Source organism: Glycine soja, chromosome 11 (genome assembly GCF_004193775.1).
Source record: "Glycine soja cultivar W05 chromosome 11, ASM419377v2, whole genome shotgun sequence".
NCBI classification, from domain to species: Eukaryota; Viridiplantae; Streptophyta; class Magnoliopsida; order Fabales; family Fabaceae; genus Glycine; species Glycine soja.
In genome coordinates, this window is record NC_041012.1 from 24746248 (window position 1) to 24771060 (window position 24813).

The 24813-nt window shown below is 29.8% G+C and overlaps 2 protein-coding genes and 1 pseudogene across 2 annotated transcripts; 1 reads left to right on the plus strand and 2 right to left on the minus strand.

Moving 5' to 3' along the window:
- Nucleotides 1-1795: 1795 nt before the first annotated feature.
- Nucleotides 1796-11850, minus strand: LOC114373099 (annotated as a pseudogene).
- A 665-nt stretch (nt 11851-12515) lies between these two features.
- On the minus strand, nt 12516-13220 carry LOC114373100. The gene has a single exon (XM_028330642.1). The coding sequence runs from the start codon at nt 13218-13220 to the stop codon at nt 12516-12518; it is 705 nt and encodes a 234-aa protein (XP_028186443.1).
- A 9172-nt stretch (nt 13221-22392) lies between these two features.
- Nucleotides 22393-24813, plus strand: LOC114373101. Its single transcript, XM_028330643.1, has 10 exons — nt 22393-22468; nt 22620-22661; nt 22891-23030; nt 23136-23266; nt 23656-23780; nt 23861-23959; nt 24133-24191; nt 24270-24427; nt 24529-24652; nt 24751-24813. Exons 1-10 carry the CDS (start codon nt 22393-22395, stop codon nt 24811-24813), a joined length of 1017 nt encoding a protein of 338 aa, XP_028186444.1.

Below are 24813 nucleotides of genomic sequence, written 5' to 3' on the forward strand. Positions count from 1 at the left end.
TGTTTTTTGTGCAACCATGCTGGGCATTGTTTCAGGTGATTCTGAAGCTAAGGATTTCGATACTCCTAATGATAGTCTAATTAACATCATCAAATATGAGGTAGTACAACTGCACTAATCTTTTTTGAGTTCAAGCTTTTACCTCTCAAATTATGTTTATCATCAAGTTTGAAGTTATTAATACTATAAATTATTAAAGAAACATGTCCTTATTATTTCAAAATCGAAAATCTCAATGAAAAACGTGGAATCGAGGTAAAGATCCATGTGGTCACACCTGAAACTCCAGTAACAACATTAACAGTTTGTTCTTGGCTTCAAATCATGATCACATGTCTTTCAGCAAGAAAGATTTGTGGAAGGTAGATGAACAAATGAGCAAAGTCTTGAACGAATTGTATCACAAGCTTCAACTGGTGAAATGTCATAGGGAATTTGCCTCCTTGTTGATCACTTTTTAACTTAAAATTTGACAAAGCATGATTATCTTTACAAAACTAACGAACATGTTCTCAATTGATTTGCAGCTTCTTTATTGTTCATGGCATTCTAAAAAATCATGAACAAGTATGACAAGGTCTCATTTGGTTCTAAAAGATTATATATGGCTGCAATCTTTTCAGTTATTTTCTTTAGTACTAACTATTAATAACTGTTAACTAATGAATGAATTTGTACTACCATAATTTTCTCTCTTAGGATGGGTTCTAGTAATGGCTTACAACATTATGGTGCCTTGGGGAGAGACAAGGTAAAGGCCTAGGTCACTTTTCTCTCCCCCCCCCAATTCTTTTGTCCTATATATTACAATTCAAGTTAGACAATGAATATTAGTTTTGAATGTAGCTCATAACATTTTCATAATTGTTGAAAATTATTTTAGCTTGGGTAGATTAACATCACATCTCTATACATTCGTAGTATTTGGTTAATTTTTACTGTCAAATTTGTTTTCTCTTTGGGCTTTGTCCAAACCAGTCTTGTCATAAGTGGCAGTGGGTGAAACCTATGCTCATGTTGTCCTGTACTGATTCTTAAAGAGAAAAGTGTGATTATCATGTGTTTAGTGAGTACTCTTGATTGATGTTCCCTTAATATGTTCATCTCCTACTATGTTTGTTGTCCCTATCACTTGGGAAATTTGCATGCCTTCTATTATATTTTCCACTTTACAATATAACATTAGTTACCAATGAGAAATGTTATCTAGTAATTTATAATTTAACTTTTTTGCATATAGGGGCTATTGTTGTCAATCTACTTAAGGAAAGAAGCCAACAAATGTTTACTCAGGAACAATAGCTACGTGAGTTAGTGAATTGTTGCATATAACTTAAAATTTGAATTGCTACCAATTACCAATGAGGTTTCCATTTTTTGATGTAGGCTAACCAAAGAATTGTTTATACATAGCAGGACAATATATAATGCCAAATGTTAGGTCAATATAAGTTGAAGTCAAATACTGTTATTTTCAACAACATTGGACCTGCTATATATATTTGTTTTGCTAATATACAACTCAAATACTGTTATTTTTTGGTAATACAGATTAGATCGCTACCAATTGTTGCATATAGTTTAATATATATTTTTCTGTCAAAGTTCTTATGTTTTCCTCTCAATCAGAAATTTGGACAACTATGTGAATCAGAAATTCAATTGACATATCTATGGACCTCTTTAGGTGAATATCAGAGTGGAAGTTATGGCCTACATCTTCATCCTACTATTCATATATTTACCCCCATCAGCCATGTATATCAGCTGAAACATGCTATCAATCCTAATGTTATCAAAGGAGGATGAGTTGCATGCTCATTGAAGGTAATTCGTTGAAGATCAAATCCAAGTTGTGATTGGACTTCAGTTTTCCAAGGGAACTTGGCAATGTAGCATTCAGAAAATTATGAGATAAATTCAAGTACTGAATGTTTAATTGTTCTCCCACACCAAATGCCTCAACTCCACTTCTGAAGATGTTATCAGATAGATTAATGTGTGTTAATAAGCCCCCACCTGAGGTACCTTGTTGATCAATGTCAAATACTCCAGTTATAGAGCCTGTTATCTTATTTGAGTGAAGATCAAGAACACCAAGAATAGCCAAGTTTATGAGGGATTCAGGTATGTTTGAATCAAGTGAATTCCTTGATAGGTTTAACAAGTAGAGCTGACTAAGGGAACCTATCCAAGATGGTATTAATCCATTGAGAAGGTTCTCGGATAAGTCCAGTTCCTGTATTGAACTTTGTGTTGTTTGCAAAAAGTCTGCAATTTGGTCCTTGATGCCACTGCCTGCAAGGTAAACACGGGAAAGTGATGATAGACTTGTTAGCCATGGTGGAATGGAAGACAGGTTCAAATAGTTAAAAGAGAGATGAAGTGTTTGAAGGTTTTGAAGGGTAGACATCTCTTGAGGCAATGACCATTCAATCAAATTATTGGAAATGTTCAACATTATGAGCTGAGAGAGTTGACCTATTGATTCTGGGATTTGGCTAGAGAAGGAGTTGTCACTAAGGTAAAGTTGTGTCAAAGAATGCAAATTTCCCAAACTAGAAGCCAATGCTCCTTCAAGTTTATTGTTTGATAGCGAAACTCTTTGAAGACAAACTAGGTAGCCAAAAGTGGAAGTATATTTCCACTCAGGTGGTTATTGTGGAGCCTTATGAAGCTCAGATAAGGCATTCCACCAGATCTTGAGGGAAATGGGATGGTTCCCTGAAGATAGTTGGTGTCCATGAACAAAACTAAAATTCCAGTTAAATTGGTTACATAAGAAGGTATGCTTCCACAAAGCATATTGCTTGAAAGATCAAGCTTCTCCAAAGCTTGCATTTGACCGATGTTGTTGGGTATATGACCCATAAGAGCATCGTCATCAACATCAATTCTACCAAATTGGTGAAATTCCCAAATGAGTAGGGTTTTGTACCTGAAGTTTGGTATGAGTGAACAATAACCTTTTCAGCTTTTTTAAGCTTCTAATGCTAGAAAGGATTGACCCAAATATCCTATTTTCATGCAGTGGCAGTTCTTGGTGGTTTGGCAAGTCACAAAGGCTTTTTGGTACTGGGCCAGTTAAATTGTTGCCAAAAAGGTAGAACTTTAGGAGGTTTGGAATTTGCAAACCAATTGTTTGTGGAATTGTCCTAGTGAGACCTACTAAGCCACCAATCATTATTTTTGAGGATGTTGACCTTGATAAGAGTAAGTGCCTTTTATTTTGTTATGGACAACCTATGTTTTCTTGCATTGTGGAATCATATTTCCTATGAAACTGATTGGGTGGTTGTTGATGAGTAAAATTTGGGTACCTAGAACCTATTAGTGAAACCAAAAGCCAAATAGACAGTCGTATACCATTTAACATTTATTTTGTTATTTTCCTTGATTTAAACAGCTACTGAATGGACCGTCTTTGGTTGCTTCTTTACAAATGGTCTGATATGCAATACAACATGCCACCTTATTGTACATGTAAGTAGGCACATATTGATTTTGATTCATCCATAACACATTTCCCTCTTCATAAACAAGTATTTGTAACTTAGTTTTCTTACTGTGCTACCTAAATAGGAAGGTTCTGATACACTCAGATAGCGATAGCATTTTGTCTATAAACTTTGTAGCAATTGCATAGGATGAGTTTTGAACATTGATAAAGTGAGAGATGGTTTACTGTTTTAGGAAAGTATAGCAACGAAATTTGTGAATATACTCGTGCAATGGGCCAAAAACATCAAAATTTCATATCCCTTTGAAGAAGGTTGTAGGCTAGGTCCTATTGTTAGTGAAGGATAGGTGGCGAGTGGAAGAGAAGGTGTGGGGCTATGAAACGTAGCGTGATTTGGAAAATGCTAGGCCCCTTGTTTATGTGGCTGCTTGTTGCAATGAAGTTTCTCTTTGGAATGCAGAGAACACGAGTTGCCACCAGATATGAGGTTATTGTTTTATATTTGTTTATAGATAGATAATAAAAGCAATATGTCGTAGAAGGAAATACAGTACCAACAAATATTCCAGCTAAGTTCAAGTTTCTATGTAACCTGAGAAATATGGTTTTCTAATGAAGTTTTCCATCTTTTTCTTTATCACTAGTACTTGGCCTGCTGTGTAACTGAAATTTATGATGAGATGGTTCCATAGATGCAGGCGATTAGCTACGATACCTACGGTGGAGGTCCCGCTAGCCTCAAGGTTTCTTTGAACTCTCTGTCTCTATTTGTTGTTGTTCTTCAATTCAAATTACCTAATTTATTTATTTATTTAAGTAACACGTTAAAGTTGACATTCCTAGTCCAAAGGCAAATGAGGTTTTACTCATACTAGAAGCAATTAGCATAAACCCTATTGATTAGAAGATCTAAAAGGGTCTTCTTCGTCCCTTATTTCTCCCCAGAACCTTTCCCTATATACCTTGTATGCAATATATGTTCATTCTTATCGTATATAACTATTTACCATTCTCTTTTATAATATTTAACATTCATTCATTATTTTTTGCATCAGGCACTAATGTGGCAGGAGAAATAGTTGAGATCGGACAAGTCAAAGATTTCAAAGTTGGCGACAAAGTTCTTGCTAAACTCAACCATCAAGTATTCTAATTCTCCCTTTCTTTCACTAAAGAACCTCTTTATAGTTTTTATTGTACTTATACAAGATACTTACTATTTGTTACTACTATTATATCTCTATCTTTTCTATGTCAAAACTGCCACTGCCAAAACATAACCAATCTTAATTTTCCACTTACTTGAACAATAACACTTTCTTAATTATATAATATTAAGAGGCCAGGCTCCTACTCAGTTTTAGGGTTTTGTGCCTTTTGACATATGCAACCTTAGGCCTTGAGTGGAAGTGTATTGTGTGCCTATAAAAAAGCTAGTAGAAATTTATAGTATAATGGAAACCTATATAGAGTAATGTTATTCAAAGCAAAAATGTGTAGAATTACAATAAATTCCCTACCAATTGTATATAAAGTATAAACCCTTAGAGGAAAACCCCTGCCCAACCTATATAGAGAGATGTGCTTCATCTCGACATGGTTCATTAGTTGAATGCTTCATTATGTTAAAAAAAATGTCAATGGAATGGATGCAATTATTATATATGTTACTTTTACTCTATGTTGCATTACTCATTGTATATGTATGTCTGTGTTTTGATAGAAAATTGGTTTAATTGTTTTTCATTAGTGGTTTGTTGTTTCAGGCAAATTAATTACTCCAATTTTGTTATTCAATTGTTATAAATTGAATGCTACATAATTAATTGAGCTTCGAGTTAGGGAATGCAGCATCTAAGATGGTTTTTAAGGTAAGACCTGTCGTAGAATGCTACAATTTAAAGATGATTTTTATAGTGAAACCCGTCATAGAATGCCTGGATTCAAAGACGATTTTTACGGTGAAACCCGTCTTAGAAAGCATTCTAAGATGAGTTTCACTGTAAAAACCGTCTTTGAATCATAGCATTCTACAACAGGTCTTACATCAAAACCGTCTTAGAATGCAGAATGTTACGATTCTACGTCGCCTTTTAGATAAAAATTGTATTTGAATTCACATTGTTTCTAAGTCGGTTATTACGGAACCATCATGGAAACACTTTCCACGATGCGGCTTACAAAGACGGTTGGCAACCATTGTAGTACGCTCATTTTGACCGTCCTAGAATGCTATTTTTGCAATGGTGATTTAGATGATTGCTAACCTTAAATAGAAAACCTTGTATAAGAGATAAGGAACCTCTTACAGTTTTTTTTTTTTTTTTGGCCATGCAATGACTTCCCAAGCTACAAAGAGTTGGCTATTAAAGCTAAACTGAATCATCCTCTGTATGTGGGGACGATTAACTAGGTCAACTTGGGGAGTATGAAAGAAAAACCACGTTTCATGTTGTGTCTAGTCATAAATAAAAGATTATGCTACTCTGATTCCGGAAGAGATAAAAGCAAACAGAATGAGATCATTATTTGTATATGCATCGATTGGTTCATTTGGGTAGATAATGCTTGAACAATTTTCTTTGTACTTCACTTGTTTTGTGTGTTTTTTCTTTCTTTCTTTCAAATCTCTTGGTCATTATTGTTTTAGTCTCACAATCTTTATTTGATCAACCATAAAGATTAATTCAATTAATAACTACGAATAGCATCAATGAATTTTTTTTTACTAAATAGCCACTTTTGTTCCTCAATGTGTAATTCACTGGCAAATGCATCCCTGAAAGATGAAAATACAAAATTTAGTCCAAGTGTAAAAAGTGCGACAAATATGTCCTGCCGTTAACTTCCTTCTGTTACCGTTAATAAAATAGCCTATGTGACACGGAGGGACAAATTTGTCACTGAAATGATTGTCAACGTGGATTGCCATCATAAGGGCATATTTTTCATAATATTTTTTTTGACTTTTTGTCTTCCCAATTCGCTAACAAATGTATCCCTGAAAGATGAAAATACAAAATTTAGTCTCTGAAAGTATAAAAAGTGTGACAAATATATTCAGACGTTAATAATAGATTGTGATTAATTATTATTATTATTATTATTGTTGTTGTTGTTGTTGTTGATGTTGTTGTTGTTGTTATTATTATTATTATTATTATTGTTATTATTGTTATTATGTGTTTATAATTTACTACACCTATTCGTTTAAAACTTATACAATATATTTTTTAAATTTCCTTTTAATATATATATTTTTATTATTTTGATTTTCTTGTCAAACTTTAATCTTTGCTGTTAAAAAAAACTTTATTTTATATCTCATATTTAGATTGAAAATAACATGTCGAGAATTTTGAGTAGAAAAAACACAACCAGCCACAGGACCAAATTTATTTTAAAAAGAGAATTTAATCAACTATTTTTTATAAAAAAAAATCTCACAAAATTTAAACTAGATAAAGCTAAAGTGAAATTATAAATCTTTTTTCTTAATCAATAATATATATATATATATATATATATATATATATATATATATATATATATATATATATATATATACCTCAAATATGAAATAATCTCTTGGATAAAACTTATGTGTTTCCATTCGAGACGATACTTGTTATGCATAATATGGATAAAATGAAAATAGTTACTAACAAATAAAGAATCCAAATAAATTTAAATAAAAAAATACAATAATGCTCAAACTAATACATAGGTTAACTTTAAAACAAAACAAAAAAAACTAATACAGAGATTTATTCTTTGCCTTTGGGACGTAGAATTGTATTTCTCGTTGATTTAGGGATTGTAGCGATCTTGCATTCCATTTGACATATTATGACATAGTACGTAATAAAGATTAATAATTAATTGAAGAAACAAAAAATTTTAAGAAATAAAAGGCTTTCATTTTTTTAAATGGTAATTATGATATAAAAACATTGAGTTACCATTTAAGAAAATAAAAGACTTATAATTTCACTTTAGTTTTATCTAGTTTAAATTTTGTGAGATATGTTTTTTTATAAAAAAAATAGTTGATTTAGCTTTATCTAGTTTAAATTTTGTGAGATTTGTTTTTTTTTTTTATAAAAAAAATAGTTGATCAAATTCTCTTTTTAAAATAAATAAATTTGGTCCCGTGGCCGGTTGTGTTTTTTCTACACAAAATTCTCGACATATTATTTTCAATCCAAATATGAGGTATAAGATAAAGTTTTTTTTAACAGTAAAGATTAAGATTTGACAAGGAAATCAAAATAATAAAAATATATATATTAAAAGGAAAAGTTAAAGAATATATTGCATAAGTACTAAATGAATAGGAGCAGTAAATTATAAACATATAATAATAATAATAATAATAATAATACTAATAATAATAATAATAATAATTAGTCATAATCTATTATTAACGTCTAGATATATTTGTCGCACTTTATATTTTTAGGGACTAAATTTTGTATTTTCATCTTTCAGGCATACATTTGTTAGCGGAGTAGGAAGACGAAAAGTCAAAAAAATATTATAACAAATACGCCCATATGCTGACAATCATTGCAGTGACAAATTTGTCCCCCCGCCACATAGGCCATTTTATTAACTGTAACGGAAGGAAGTTAACGACAGGACATATTGTTGCACTTTTTACACTTTCAGGACTAAATTTTGTATTTTCATCTTTCAAGACACATCTGTTGCGAATTACACATTGAGGAACAAAAATAGATATTTACCCTTTTTTTTCTTTTGCTTTAATGATTTATTTTATAGACCCAGATTGGTATATTGCTGTTAATGTGGGCCTTGTAGCCAATTCACGATCTTTTCACTCAATCTGCTCCTTGTCAATGTAGGCGAAAAGAAGTGATATAAATAAACCGTGCTATAAACAAAAGTTGTAGATAATAATAATTATAGAGTGGAATTCTTATAAAATGAGGATGGAATTCCTCATAAAAAATAAAACTTATCTGTTTTCATGAGTTTTAGAAAAGTGGGGAAAAAATGAGAGTTTTGTGGTCTTATCCTTAAGATCTTTAAAGATTTATCTTTTCGTTCATTTGTCAGATTGGTTTGGATATAGGGTGAACTCAAATTTAAATCCACCATATTTAATTAGGTTAATTTGATTTGGTTTTTGTACAGAAATTTTTAGACGGGTCTGAACTAAAGCAAATCAGTTAGAATGAGCTTAGTTTGGTTCGAGTCATATAAAAAGTAAATTATTATGCTTTTTAAAGTTTTTATTTTCACTCACTATCTGTTTTATATAAATATTTGATTTTATATGAATGCAAGGTAAAAAATATTTTTCTTTAATAGTTAATTTTATATATATATATATATATATATATATATATATATATATATATATATATATCTTAAAATATTTAACTTTTCTATAGATATCACTTTACATATATATCATGAATTTCTTACACTCAAAATATATTAAAAAATACATAATTAATATGATCAAATTAAAAAAACACTTAACTTTTTATCTGTAAGAATAAAAAATCGTGTTACAAAATTTATAACAACTCACATATTTTTCTCAATTGAGATAAACCTAACCCCTTGACAAGAAGAACACACTTTGATAACATTAGAAAAAGATCTTAATAAGATCAAAATAAATATAAAAAAAGAAAAATTTTAACTCTAAAGTTCAAAATGTACTAATTTAAAAATTTTGATCAAATAATCAGAATATAAATTTAAAATCAAAAAATTAAAAGTTATAGTAAAAATAACCAATTAACTAAACTAATTTAATTTTTTTATTTTAAATTATCGGATTCATCTTATCATCCTGTCATATAAACATCTTGTAATTTTTTTTTTAGAAATAAACATGTGTCTTTAACTTTGAAAACATCAATCACATTTATCATCAATGTTAAGTGAAAAAAAAGTAGAAAAAAGGCTAACGTTGATAAAGGTTATCTTCATATATAGATTAAAATTTAAAATAATTATCTTTGATAAGATCTTTATACATTTGTCTATCTTTTATTTTAAAAAAAATCAAATTCACTATAATTTTAGAGCAAATAACCGAAACCTCCCTTAAGGTTTGCTCTATTTACACATGCCTCTTCTCTTTTTAAAATCATTACATTAACACTCCTTAGTGTTAAGTTTTCGTTTGAAAATTAAAAGATATTTACATTAATTTTTAATTTATTTTTTAAGAAAACTTGGAATTATCCCTGACTTTTAAGTGACCCAAATAGAGAGAAATAAAATTGTGCTAGGTTTTTTTTCTTCTTCTCCGCGTAACCAAAGGGAGTTGCATTTGTCCCCGTCACGCCGTGTGACTCCTCTACATTTCTCCTCCGCATGTTTCTTTTGTGCTTCTCCTTCACGTGTCTCCTTTGTGTTTCTCCTCCGGGTGGTGCTAGGCACGTTTTTTCTACGCAGTCATGGTGCAAGACACATTGTCCTCCACAGAGGTGATAGCTAAGCCCCTCTCCCTCGTCGTCATTGTGCCTTGTAGGTACCCTCTGTATTTTTGTTCGCATTTTGCAGGGGCCACATGTATCCCCTGATGTTTTAAAAATGTTACACATTTACCCCTGAGGTTGCAAAAATGTTACACATACACCCCTATCTTTTACAAATAATACACGTGCCCTCCCTCTATTTGACAAAAATTACACTGGATACCCCTATTTTCTCTCACTCGCCAGAATGTAAAAGAAATACAACATAACAGTTGAACATCATAAAAAACAAAACAAAATCAACACCATGAATATTAACCCACGAAAACAAGCTAACACCAGCTTCACCATACTCAACAATAATACAGACTCCTAAAGATTCAGCAATGGTGTGCCAAAGATGAGTTTCAAACGAAGGAAGGAGATAAGATAATTTTGGGTATAAAATTTTAATAAAAGTCACGTACCTACCATGTGATCTAAAAAATGAGTAAATAGGCATTTTGGACCCTGGCTTTGTATCCATTTTGCATATTAGTCCCTAGCTTATTGAAATGTTAAAAATAGTCCATATTTTTGCATAAGTGTTGCAAAATAGTCCTTGTCATTAAATTTCCAAGTAACGCCGTTAGTGAGGTGCATTGTTGGCAATTCAGTGCCACGTAGACTATCCAACGTGGCACTGAAGTCTGCATTTATAAATCTTATCTTAGCTCACTTGCTTCTTCTTCTCTCGTCTGTAAAGGTTCTACCTTTTGCTTCTTCTTGTTCACTTGATTTCTCCATGTCTGCAAGTGGCAGTTCTTGTGCATTTTCTGGTAGAACCATTCGGCAATGCCACCATGGAAAACGTGCAGCTATTCGAACTACAAGAACAAGGAGGAACCCCGGAAGGTTATTCTATACTTGTGCATTGCCCAAAACAGACCCAGATATCTGTCAATTTTTTCAATGAGTTGAAGAAGAAAACCAAGTTTCTAATCCCTCTTTTGTCTCAAGAGAATCAATGCTAGTGGCTGATTTGAACATACAAATTGAAGCTTTGCAGAAGAAAATGAAAAATTTAACAAAAATTGTGTTGTTAGGTTTTTTATTTTTAATTATAATGTTAGGTTTAGGGGGATTGTATTTTAGGTAAAATTTGTAATAGCATCTTTTGATATTGTAATTGTTGCTTTGCCGAAGAATTTGTAGTAGGAAGAAATTTGTTGCTACTATCAGTTTCCCATTTCAATTAAATATAATTTGTTGCTGAAATTTGCAGTTTATTAAATATAATTTGTTGTTGTATAGCTTGTTGAAGTTATTGAAGTAGTACTAAACCAGGTGGTCCTACTCCAACTCCAAATCCAAAACAATGTGTAAATTATAAAAGAAAGAGAAGAAACTTGACATTAAATCATGTGATTATTTTTCAAAGTCTAGAAGCTGATGTAAGGTTTAACAGTGGTCCTAGTCCAAAGAACTGCTAACAAATATCATTTGACACTTCCTAAACCAGAGAACCAACATGGCTCAGCCATAATTTCATTTCACATATCAAAGCATGGTAGTTACAAGCTTTCATATATAAGTACCATAATGTTTACATCATTTAAGCTTTCAAAATATCCAACTATTGAATCCTAATAACAAAATAAAAATTAGTCATATACAACTACACATCCTAATAACAAAATAAAACAAAAAATGGGTCTTCAGTTTTCATCATTTTTTATACTACATCATCTTTATCAGCAACCTTCCTTTGTTTGGGTCTTGTTATGTTTAGCTTATTCCTTGCTACTGGTGGAACAATAGTTGTAGGGACCTACATGCAAATGCCAAACATGAATAACACTTGTAATGTATAAAAATGGAGTGCTGCAACAAATTAGGTTGAGATAAAAATACTTTGTTGTGACAAATATTTACCATGAACTCCATGTCACTATCTTGTGACAAATTAGGCTGAGATAACAGCTTCTTTAGCCTCATTCAAAGCTTGCTCATCTTGAGCTAGTAGGTCATCATCCTCATTTGAAGTTGGTGGTGCAACATATTTCTTTGGCCTAATAGGAACTCCAATGTTTTTGTAGCTTCTGATGTTATGATTGGTTTGGCCACACCTTCCACATGTAAAGTCAGACAATTTCCTCTTTAGCCTATGTCTTATGACATTGTGTTCATCTACAGATCTCATTCTATTTTTCATAGGCCTTCCTCTTTTGACCTTTTTATGTGGTGGAACAGGTTGTGCATGCTGTGTCTGGGCCCAATAATGTGGTCCTTGGACTGGTTCAATAAAATGGTGGTATGTCTTATTATAAGCCTCTATTGACAGCCACTCATGACTCATGTCCTCGGGCTTGCCTCCTTTGTGACTTATTGTTGCAATGACATGTCGGTTTGGCATCCCTACATCAAAGTTGTAAAATCAGCACACATGTAGGTTACGAATCAACCTGTTAGCTGCCAAACTCTACAAGTGCATGTCCATTCAACTAAACTGACCTCAACCTTTTTCCCCCACATGTGGACATCATATCTCACGCCCATATTATCACCACACCAAATTGGAGTCCATTGATTAGCAAAATGAATCTCTTTTTCTAGTCTTTGTTCTCCATGTCCACCACAACATAAGCAATAACAAAGATGTGGTTATTGTCATCAACCCCAACAACAAAGAGCAAGTTTCCTCCAAATTCACTCTTTATGAAACATCCATCTAGACCTATGAATGGTCTACATCTAGCAACAAACCCCTTCTTACAGCCAGCAAGACAAATATATAGCCTCTGAAATTGTGGTGGACCTTCTAGACTTGGCACTGTGTTGATCTTAATTGTTGATCCAGGATTGCTCCTCAACAACTCGTGTGCATAATCAAATACTTTGGCATATTGTTTCCTCTCACTCCCTTCCACTAGTTGCTTTGCTTCTTCCATGGCTCTCCACATCTTTGTAACTTCAATGTGAACTCCAAACTCTTGCTTGAAATAATCCAAAGCTTCAGCACATTTAAGGGTTGGCTGGATTCTGAGTTTGGCCTCAAGTTTGCTGACCACCCACTCTCTATTTGCTTGTTTGTTGTTCATTTCTTTGCAGCAATTATGCTCATGCTTAAATGACTTGATCTGAAAAGAGTTTCCGAGTTCATTCTTTGCACAGTAGATCTCCCAATCACAGCATGCCTTCTTGCATTTTGCTCTAGCCCTCTGTTTATCATTCTTCTTCCACTTGAACTCTCTGTCCATGAATATGCTATACTCCCTCAAGGCAGATTTAAATTCAGCCAGAGTACCAAACTCCATCCCTAATTCCAACATCTGTTCACCAACTCGAATACTTTCATTATATTGAGAATAAACTTTGTCAACATCCCCATCTTCATCATCACTACTAATTGGTTTTTGAGCTCCTCTAAATGATAACCATCTGTTTCAACTTCAACTTCAACTTCCTTCCTCATATAAGAGAAATCTGTAAACCACTCATCATTGTCATCTTCATTATTAGGATTACCAACCTTTTCCTCCTCACCACCACCAACATCTCTCTGCTCACCAGCACCAACATCTCTCTCTTCACCACCAACATCTCTTTGCTCACCAGCACCAGTGTCCACATTAATACCTTTCTTTCCACCACCAACATCTGCATCAATGGTGATCAAGTACAAATAAATTATATTTATTAATTATAAAAATTAAATTCCAAAATTATGGTAACCATGTTGGACCAAGTACGGATGAATTAAAACTTACCTTCCTCAAGACCAACAATAGGTACATCATGTAAATCATCCTCATTCTCAACAGCTTCTGGAATTGGATGACATTCCAAGTATAACATCTGTGGAACTTCTTCTAAAATTGGATCTACTTCATGATGAAAATAAACATTTATCTCATTCTCATTTTCCAAAGCATCCCTCACTAAGTATAATATATTTCCATCTGTTGTACAACTCCTTAACCCATGATTAAAATCTAAGTCCTTATCAATCAACCAAAAACAATCTCCTATATTGCTATACTTTCTTACAAGCTTTCACCAGATCATATAATATAAATGTGTTCATGCAATCTGCAGATATATCTTCCCAAACGTCAAATTCTCCGCCTATATATTCAACCTTTCCATCACTGGCACGTGGAGTGAATCTTCCTCCATGGTGCAATATTAAAGTTATATTGTCATTCATTCTACACAATCAGAAACCACAAACATTGTCATATATTAGGAAATAAAAAAACTAACTCAAACATAGGCACATCACACAACAAAATGCAATGTCATCTATAAAAACAGAGCATCATAAATCAAAATAATAAAGGACCATAAACCTCACTGCGAAGCGCGAAGACAATTCAAATGAAAACCCTTCAACATATAAAACCCCAAATGAATCCACGAAAACAATGCAAACAAAAACGAACACAAAACAACCACGAACCTGACTGTCAAGCGCGAAGACTCACAATCACCGACAAAGGGAATGCAGTCGAGGAAAGAGCAAAGTGAGAACAGTTAAAAAACCCTACAAATCACAATAAGACAATGAAAATGCGTTTGGGGGGAAAATGCGTTTACTTCATTTTTGAATGCAACCTAACTTTTCCTAATTTTTCAATTCAGTCCTTGCCACCACATGGGATTGCTGACATGGACTCAAACTTGCCACATGGGTTTGCTTACATGGACTAAGGTTTGCCACATAGATATTTGACTAACAGAGGAAATTAAATTTTAACAGTAGGGACTTATTTGCATAACGGATATAAAGATAGTGATTATTTTTAACATTTCAATAAGTTAGGGATTAATATGCAAAATGATTATAAAGTCGGGAACTAAAATACCTATTTACTCTCTAAAAAATAAAGAAAGTTAACACCATTAATGATGAAAGGGGTACAAGTGTAATGGATTATAAAAGCTAGGGGGGTTTGTGTAGTGTAAAAAACAGAAAGAAATACATATATAAATAATACATATCTCATTGGAGGTTTCTATAACTTGCTCATAATTTTAGTAAATTAAATATGTGTATATATGTACGTGTGTCCGTGTGTAAAAATAGAAAGAGAATGAATTAAAAAAATAGTTCAATGATCTTGTTAGTATAAAAACTTTTGTACCCCCAATTAATTATAAATCATCATTAGAATAATATAAAATTACTCAAGATAGTAATATTGCCTGTTTTCTTTAAAATAAATTATGAAAAGGGTAAAATATAATCAAATTTCAACAAATGTAATTAAGATGCATATTTCTTTAATTTCTATGGAAATAGGATCAATTGGCTACTTGTTCAATTTTCTTAAAATTTAAACATTTAATAACATTTTATAAAAATATTTTTCAACTTAATAAATAGATTAACAACTCTTATAAAACATATCATGTTTACAAACAATTATATAATTTAAAGGTAAATTAATAATTTAATTTATTAAACTAAAGCACGATAGATGTAAAAAAAAAAAAAAAACTAAAGCACGATGTGTTATTTAGAATATAATTAATATCTGCTTATAAAAGAAATATAATTAAATATCTACACGACTTTATGATTGAAATAACAAAGTTTATTTTCTTCTAAAATATCATTAAACGTATAATTTTACATAAATAATTGACATTCATGCCAATTACTCCTTTGTTTTATATAAAAGATTAAAATGTCTATATAACTTATTAGTAAAAATTTAAAGGGAACCAAAATCCATGCTTGCCCCCTAAGATCTGTTTACCCCTGGTCCCCTCTCTCTCTCTAAAAATACACACAAACACGTGATCTATTAATGTGGTGTGTAACAAATTCACACTTTTAATAATTTTTATGTGGTAAATTTTATTAATACAGTAATTAATTTGTTATATTATTCTGATGAACATGTAAATTAAATTTCAAATAATTTAAATATTCATAGATATATAATTTAATAGTAAAATCTATTTATAGTTTATTGTAAATTAAATTATTTGAACTTAATTCATTTTATAAGAAATTTTAATTTAAAAATAAAATTAATAATACTTCACCCCATAACATGATAAAAAATATTTTAAAATTTATACAATTTCTTAATTTGAATTTTTAGTGATCAAATTAATAATTAATATTCTTTTTGTTCATTCTCACATTAAAAATAAATATTTTTTGGTTGAATATTTTACTATTTTTTTAATGATAATATTAGTACGAAATTATCTTTATTAAAAATACTGATAAATCTTTATCAATAACTTTAAGCATACATCAAATAAATACTCACTTCCCAATATAATTTATTTCATATTTAAAAATTAAACAATATTCAAATTATAAATCACTTAATTAACACCCACAACCGCTGCCAAAACATATTTTACTATCTGGTGTATATCTATCTATCACAAATGTTAGATGAGTGGGGAGTAAGAAGGATTTTTATATATGGATTCAGGTGTAAGAGCACTAGTGCTTTGTTTGTAGCATGGGGAAATCATTATCGAAACAAACCCCACCTTTCTAATGACGTTGAATAATGCATAATGGATTTGGGTCCCCGTAGCCCTAGCTAACAGTGTGATTGGAATTGGACCATGTGGTCACGGGGCAGCATCTTGTCACTTCCTGCTTCACGCATTACATTCATTATTATTATTATTATTATTATTATTATTATTATTTCATCGTAGCTATCCGACACCTTTCATGTAATAATCATGATTCTGTTTCTCAGCATTAGCATCAACCAATCCCAGCAACAATTGCAACTGTCAACGCATCTATCCATAATAAAGCAAAAAGAAACGGAGTGTAAAAGCAAAGATTATATGCTAAGTTCCTCAGCACAAATCTAAAATGATACTATCACACATCTACTCTTATGTCCATTAAATTAGATTTGCATGACTTATATTAATTTTTAATACCTCACCTAAATGTAATATAATGTAAATATGCTATGCAAGCTAACACTAGTAGTTGAAGATTTAGTATGGATCCTTATTATTTTTTTATAGATGTAAGTTCGATTTTTTTATGTCACTTTTTCTATTTAATTTGGTGAATAATGTTTTTAGGAAGATCATCATGACATTGAGGACTAATTATGTATATCCAATTAACTAAAATTACTTGTAATTTTGACTTAAATAATATTTTTTTAGGTGAATTTCTACTGACACCCTCCCACCAATAGTATTGACAGTGTCATTATGTCTACCGCTTTATTTTAAAAAAAAGTGTAATATAATGGGAACTCTAAATGCCATTTCTTTTATAAAAAAAAAAACAAATCTATATTCTATATAAAACTACATAAAGAAATAGAAACAAATCTATATTCTATATAAAACTTTATAAAAAAATAGTTCAGTAAAATTACACTTCTGCTCTCACTTGATTGACTTACACGTGTCCAATTTGAGGTTAATTTTGTCAATTCACTATTTCTAAAACTTTTTGCATTTGTTTGTGACATTCGATCATCAAAGTGTGATTGAAGCCCACCAGAGGCAGGAAGAGACAGCAAGTGGGCCATTTCAGTGTTTTTTTCACCCTCTATCATTTTTCTGATTTTTTCAGTTTTATTTTAACACGGTTAAAAATGGGAAGCGGGGTTAGTGGCTGGAAAAACTTATATTTTTATTTTCTCTATCTTTTTATTTATTTATTTATTCTTATTATTATTCGAAGGAGCACTGCGATTGAATTAATAATATAATAATTTTTTTTCTTTCCTATTCTTTTTTTATATTCCAATATACTATTTCAATATGTTAATTTTTTTATGAAAAGTAATATGTTAAATAATTAGATAAGATATAAGAGAAATATGTTTTTTTTTCTGAGTGCAAAAAGAAGTATAATAATATTTATCTATATCTATATAAAATTATATTAAGGAATAGTATAACAAAATTACACTTCTGCTCTCACTTGGTTGACTGGTAGGTGTTATTATTTTTTTTTTGTCTTTTTACTATTTTCACCATAATAATATTCATAGACAATGACTGTGACTCTACACGTTTTTTCAGTAAAAAAACACACCCTTAATGGAGTAGTTTGTTTGTTTGTTTTAGTATAGATATTTTCTTTTGATATACATTTTAGTATTAGGGATTAGTTTTTCTAAAGCTTAAATATATTTTTTGAAATTTGATAATTTTTTGTAATCCTTCAAAAAATATTTTTTTATTAGTCCTTTAAATGTTTTAAAAGTTATTTTTAGTTTCACTTATTCTTTATGTTAATGATATCATAATTTATTTGAAGTGATTTCTCATCATTAAAAATATGTTTTATAATTTAATATATATATATATATATATATATATATATATAAAAGAGTATATAAATATATAAAAGAGTATGCTAGCAAAAACACCCATTTAAATATGTAAAAGAGTATAATTTGCCAATATTTTCTAATACCATGGGATGAACTCCTTATCTAAACCGCAGACAAAATATAATAATAGATATAACAATTTTAGTAGTATAAGAAATTTTATATGAAAGTTAATTCAAAAGTTTGATTTATGTAAAAGTTTTTGAATCATTAATCGATCATAAATTTTTTCTAATATAACTTATAAAATAATTATTATAAAAAATAATAAATTTATCATATGCAATAATTTTGTGAGTAAATAACAATATAATTTGTGCACATATTATTCATTTATTATATTATAGTTGGAGAGGGTAAAATTTTCAAAGTTTATAAGTCATTTTTATTCATTTTAAAAGATTATATAAATATATAAAAGAGTATAGTCTGATGAAACAGTCTAATACCATGAGATAATCTTCTTATCTAAACCTAGAGACGAAATATAATAATAGATATATTAATTTTAGTAGTATAAGATATTTTATATGAAAGTTAATTCAAAAGTTTGACTTCTGTACAAGTTTTTGTATCATTAATCAATCATAATTTTTTTTCAATATAACTTATAAAATAATTATTATAAAAATGAATAATTTTATCATATATGATAATTTTATGATTAAATAACAATATAATTTGTACACATATTATTCATTTATTAAATTATAGTTGGAGAGGGTTAAATGTCAAAGTTTATAAGTTATTTTTATTCATCTTTTTAATAAATATAATTTATAAAATAATTATTATAAAAATTAATAAAATTATCATATATGATAATTTTTTGATTAAATAGTAATATAAATTGTACACATATTATTCATTTATTAAATTATAGTTGTAAAGTATAAAATTATCAAAGTTTATAAGTCATTTTCATTCATTTTAAAAAAGTATATAAATATACAAAAGAGTATAATTTGTTCAAACCTCTTCTAATACCACTAGATAACCTTCTTATCCAAATCTAGGGATGAAATATATTAATAGATATACAGTTTTAGTAGTATAAGAAATTTTATATGAAAGTTAATTCAAAAGTTTGATTTCTGTAAAAGTGTATCATTAATCAATCATAAATTTTTCCAGTATAACTTATAAAATAATTATTATAAAAATTAATAAATTGTTCATATATGATAGTTTTGTAATTAAATAACAATATAATTTGTGCACATATTATTCATTTATTAAATTATAATTGGAGATGATAAAATTATCAAAGTTTAAAAGTCATTTTCATTCATTTTTTTAATAAATAAATTATTAGTCCAATGATATGCATCTAGTGTTTACACAGGACAAAGTGAGAATTTTGATGATAACTACAAAGAGAAGAAGAACAACACGATAAATACAGGGGACATGACGTACCATGTACGCGTAACAACCAATGTTGTGCGGAGAAAAGTAGAAATGTAAATTTCTATTTTTTAAATAATGGAGAAGATCCACCTCCTTTTATTCACCATAAAATAGTTTGAAAAAGAATTATATTTCTTCTTATAATTTATATACATTTTGGCATATTTTGTTTTTTAATCTAAGTATAATTTTAATATTAAAAAATAATAAGCAAAGAGGTATCTTTGTATCAAGTAATCATGCAATCTAGAGGAGTATTCCAACCCTTTACAGTCTTTACATAAAAAGCAATCTTAAAGGGAATGGTTTAGAAAATTTCAATAATCATGCATTTCTTTGTATCAGGTACACATGTCTTTAACCACCTTCAAATGGGTTTTAATCGAATTTTAATTGCATAAATTAAATACATCTAAAGATATCCTATTCTGAGTAAAATTTAATTAGTAATATCTAAAATACTTCCTCCGTCTCAAATTAAGTCTAATTTTAAATTATTTTATATTAATTAAGAAAAATTAATAAATAAATAAAAGATAGTAATAATTTAACAAAATTAACCATAATATTAAAATTATATTAAAAAATTAAAATGACACTTGTTAAAAATATTAATAGAAAAAAATAACTAATATTACATTAAAAAGTTAAATGCCATACTTATTTTGAAATAATTTTTCTTTTTCAATTGTGACACTTATTTTGTAATAAAGGGAGATTTTTTTTTTTGCATCATTTACCTTTTTTATACAGAAAAATATTTCATATATTGTATACATATTTAAATTTAAGTAAAATTAATATAAGAAATAAATTATAAAATACATAATTATTTTTAATAAAATATAAATATAATAGAAGAGAAAATAAATAAAAATGATGAAGGTGTGAAAAATTAATTTAAAATTTCAATCTTTAAAAAGTTAAAAGTAACAGAGTCATTTTCCAAATTAAAACATAAAAAAATCAAATACTCTTAAAGTAATAAATCATGTTTTATGCGTAAAAATTAAATATAGTATCAAATAATTTAAAACACTCACGAACTATACTCAATCAACTAAACTAAATTTCATTCATAACGCCTTATAATAGACTAAATAGTTATATTGGGCTGAATCTTTTAATATAAGTTATATTTAATTTTTTAATAAAAATGAATCTTTTAACAATAGTGAATAATTGTGACCTACTAAAGTCAGTTTAATGATAAGAAACTTTGATTATTTCTATAACTTCAAACTTTATTATTACATTATATAAAACAATGATAAAAAATTAGGAAGTTTTTTCAATTTTTTTCCTACAGCTTTTAATATCAGATTTATACATCTTATCATCGACTTGATTTAATATTTTAGAAGCTAATTAATGAAATTTAAATATTTTTTATTATTTATTTTAAAATTTCATCTATTTTTTATTTAATTTTCCAAACTCATAGAATTGATACATACATGTTAAAAATTTGTTAGTAACCACGACAAGAATTTTTGGGGTCGACATTGCTCAAGCCTATATGCCACTGGCGTCATGCCTAATAGTATAGAAGAAACCTTCTTATAATATCGTTTTTGTGTACATAAAAAATATGACGATGAGAATCACAAGAAGAAAAATAATATTTAAAATATTCGTTTACATTAAAATAGTCACCTGAAACATGTACTCGTCATTCTTCAAGAAAGAAAAATGTATATTTTAAAATAAAATTGAAAAATACACTTTTATTCATGTCCTGAAAAGAATAGCAATTAAACATATAAGAATTTAATTTTAATTTCTGGCAGTGCACAATTATTTTTTAAATTTTTATCCAAACATAAGAATCATATATTGGTTGACTTCTATAATAACAATTTTAAAAGCCAGGATAGGATGTTTTTAATTAATTGACTAAATTTTCTTGCAATGATAGTTCATGAAAAATTATCAATAGTCAACAGATATATACTAAATCTGTACAACCTCCAAACCAAGAACTCCACGTGTTGTGTTCTGCTCCATTCTCAATTTTTTTTATTTTTCTTTTATTTGCATTATAAATTAGGTCTCTGTTTTGCTTTTTTTTTTTTGCTATGGGTCATTTGGTCTAGTTCTTTATAAAATCCTGTAGAAAAGAGAGAGTGGGGGAGAGGGAGTCACCACCTTGCCGGAAGCCACCACAAGTCCAAGCATTCATTGCATTTCTATGTTAATGCTTCAAGTCACTTACAACCACCGACTAATCTATCTTTAGTAATAAAAGAACAATAAACTCTTTCACGTGTCATCTCTTTTATTTTTTGGCATTATTTTATTTCTCCCGCTTGCTTCCTGTCTTGACTTTGTTCCTCTTCATGTTCGTTTCATTGTTTCACATTTTTTGTTCAAATTTCATTTTGAAATTAATAGGTCAGGCTACAACAACGCTAGGTTGCAAACTTAGGAGGTCACATCGACAAGCCTCAACTGCATCTACTCACGCTGAGCTTCCTCATCTGCTTCGTTCCTTCATTTTATGGTTTATTTCAAATTCCAATTTCAAATCTCATAGCTTTCTTCTCACTAGCTTCCAAAGCTACGAGGTGACTTGAGTCAGCTATCTTCATTATGCACTTCATAGCAAAAATTCCAAACAGATACCAGTTGTTCTATTTTTGTTTCAACATTTGTGCGTAGCTTCCCATTAGTTTTCTTTCAATCTCATTTCTCGATTCCAGTTGGATGCTCGACAACCTAAATGGAATTTTGCAGTTTGATTATCTGTTGTACAAAGGTTGTTGAACTGTGGTTATTCAACAAGCTAACATCAATTGGTAAGGGTCATGTTCTGTTTTGAAGATAGAATAATGTTGTTCTATGTACTATAAAGAGTTTTATTTTTTAGTTTCTGTGTGTTTACTATATTACAGTGATTCTATATGCATTAACATTTGGTTTATTCTGCATTTTTATTTTATGTTGCAGGAAGCTTCTACAAGTGTCAGATTAACAACCTCACCCTGCTTTGTAAGTGCGTATCGCTTTGTATATGGACTCATTTAGACTAATGGATGTTTAATGTGTTTTCTGACAATCATGTTTTGGATATTTGGAATTTTTGCAATTGGTGTTGAAAGTTTAATGACAACTGGTATGGATTTCAAGCAATTCCTTTAAGTTGTGGTGATTGTATTAATAATAGCTGGCACGTGTAGTGGTTTTGTTTGGAATAATTTTAATTTGTGTATTTGTGTAGCATTGTTTTGTAGGTTGAAATCCATAGCTGAAATAGATGACCAAAAGGAAACTTGCAAGATTATTGTTCGAGTGATAAACATGTGGACTATACCAAGATCGCCTAAATCTATTGTTGAGCTAATTTTAGTTGACAAGAAGGTTAGGTTAACAGATTTTTACTGGATATGTTGTATGGATTAGTTGTTGATAGTTGTTTATAGCAATTTTTTTTTTAAACTATCATTTCTCATGTTGATTGTCCAGGGTGATAAAATTCTAGCACAAATGAGGAATGTTGATGTTCAACTCGACAATGTAATTTTTGATGTTGGTCATACTTATGTTATTAAGAACTTTGAAGTAGAAAAGAATAGTGGTCATTATAAAGCAACACGGCATGGCTTTAAAATAAATTTTGTAAAGACAACTAAAGTCACACCTCACAAAATACTAGAAATACCTAAAACAATGTACAACTTCACAATGTTTGATGACATTGTAAGTGACTCAACCAACACTAGCTTTTTATTAGGTGCAATTTTTGAATATGTGCTTATTGAACAACTTTACATGTTAGTGTCGTTGTTCTCTCCAATGATGGGTTTTTTTTAAAGATGTTATTGGTGAGGTTGTTGAGATTGGATAGTGAAATCTGCATGGCAAGCCAAAGAAAGTTGTATTTACAATGAAAGATGGATGATATTCATTATTATTTACAAATATAGAAACTTGAGTTAGTTTTAAATGTTAGCTGCATGAATAATTAATTTTTAATGTGACACAGTGGAAGTATCATGAGTTGTACTTTGTGGGAGTCACTGGCTCTGGAGTTTAAGGATTGTTTTGATAGACATATTTCTGGTCCTGTGGTGTTGTTGCTCAATCTGGCTAAAATCAAAGAAGCAAGAGGTTGTTGTTTCATTGTAAGTGCATTTTTCTAAATATACATTTCATTTTGAACTAATATAAACTTTTTTCATTTTCTATAGGCACTTATCCAATAGCAATCCAGAATTCAATGTATGGTTCTCAAATTTTTGTGAATACTGAAATGAAAGAAATTCTGGAATTCAAGGATCGGTTCGCCAGTTCATTCATGATACTTCATTCTATGTTGTGATTTAGTTATGAACATTTTAAATTTATTTATCAGTACATATGTTTACTTATTTAAGAATTGATCCGACATAACTAACAACGGTTCTGTGTACCCAAATATAAATTCAAAGTTCGGGATCTTCAGTGTAATATTCTCTTGCAGATCGATTTCTGCATAATGCTCAAGTGAAATGCTTTGATGAACTTAGCCAATTGAAAAAGGTTTGAGATAATATTTGATACGTTCATTGGGTTTGAAATATTGTAATTCATTTTTATAAAGAATCATTTTTGTTGTAGGAGTGTATGTGCGTCACTGTGGCTACTTTAAGCAAGTTGTTGGTAGCCAATGGGTGGATCTATGATGGGTGCCCCAAATGTAACAAAAAAGATGATGGCGAAGGTTCGTCGCTTTTTTGTGTTGAATGTGGTAATAAGAGTGCAAGTACAGTTGCAAAGTAAGTTGCATGTTGTGACATGCATGTTCAAATAACAACTTGCAGTGAATGAATTTTGTTATTTATGTGTCTAGCTATTGATTCACCAATTTGTGTCATAGGTTTTGCGTGGATGTCAGAGTTGGTCAACCTAATGAGTATGCAATTTTTACACTATGGGATCGAGAATGTTATGCTCTGATAAAGGAGACTGCAGATGAGATTAAGCAGAAAATGATTAATGAGGTAAAGAATATTGATACTGAGTCTGTGTATTCATTTTGGATGGATAGTATTGTAATGGTATGTTAAAAATTAATGGCTCCATAAATCTAATTACATAGGATGGAGTATTTGATGCAGAGATATACCAAAAGAACTTGATCATGTTCTGGGCAAAAGATTAG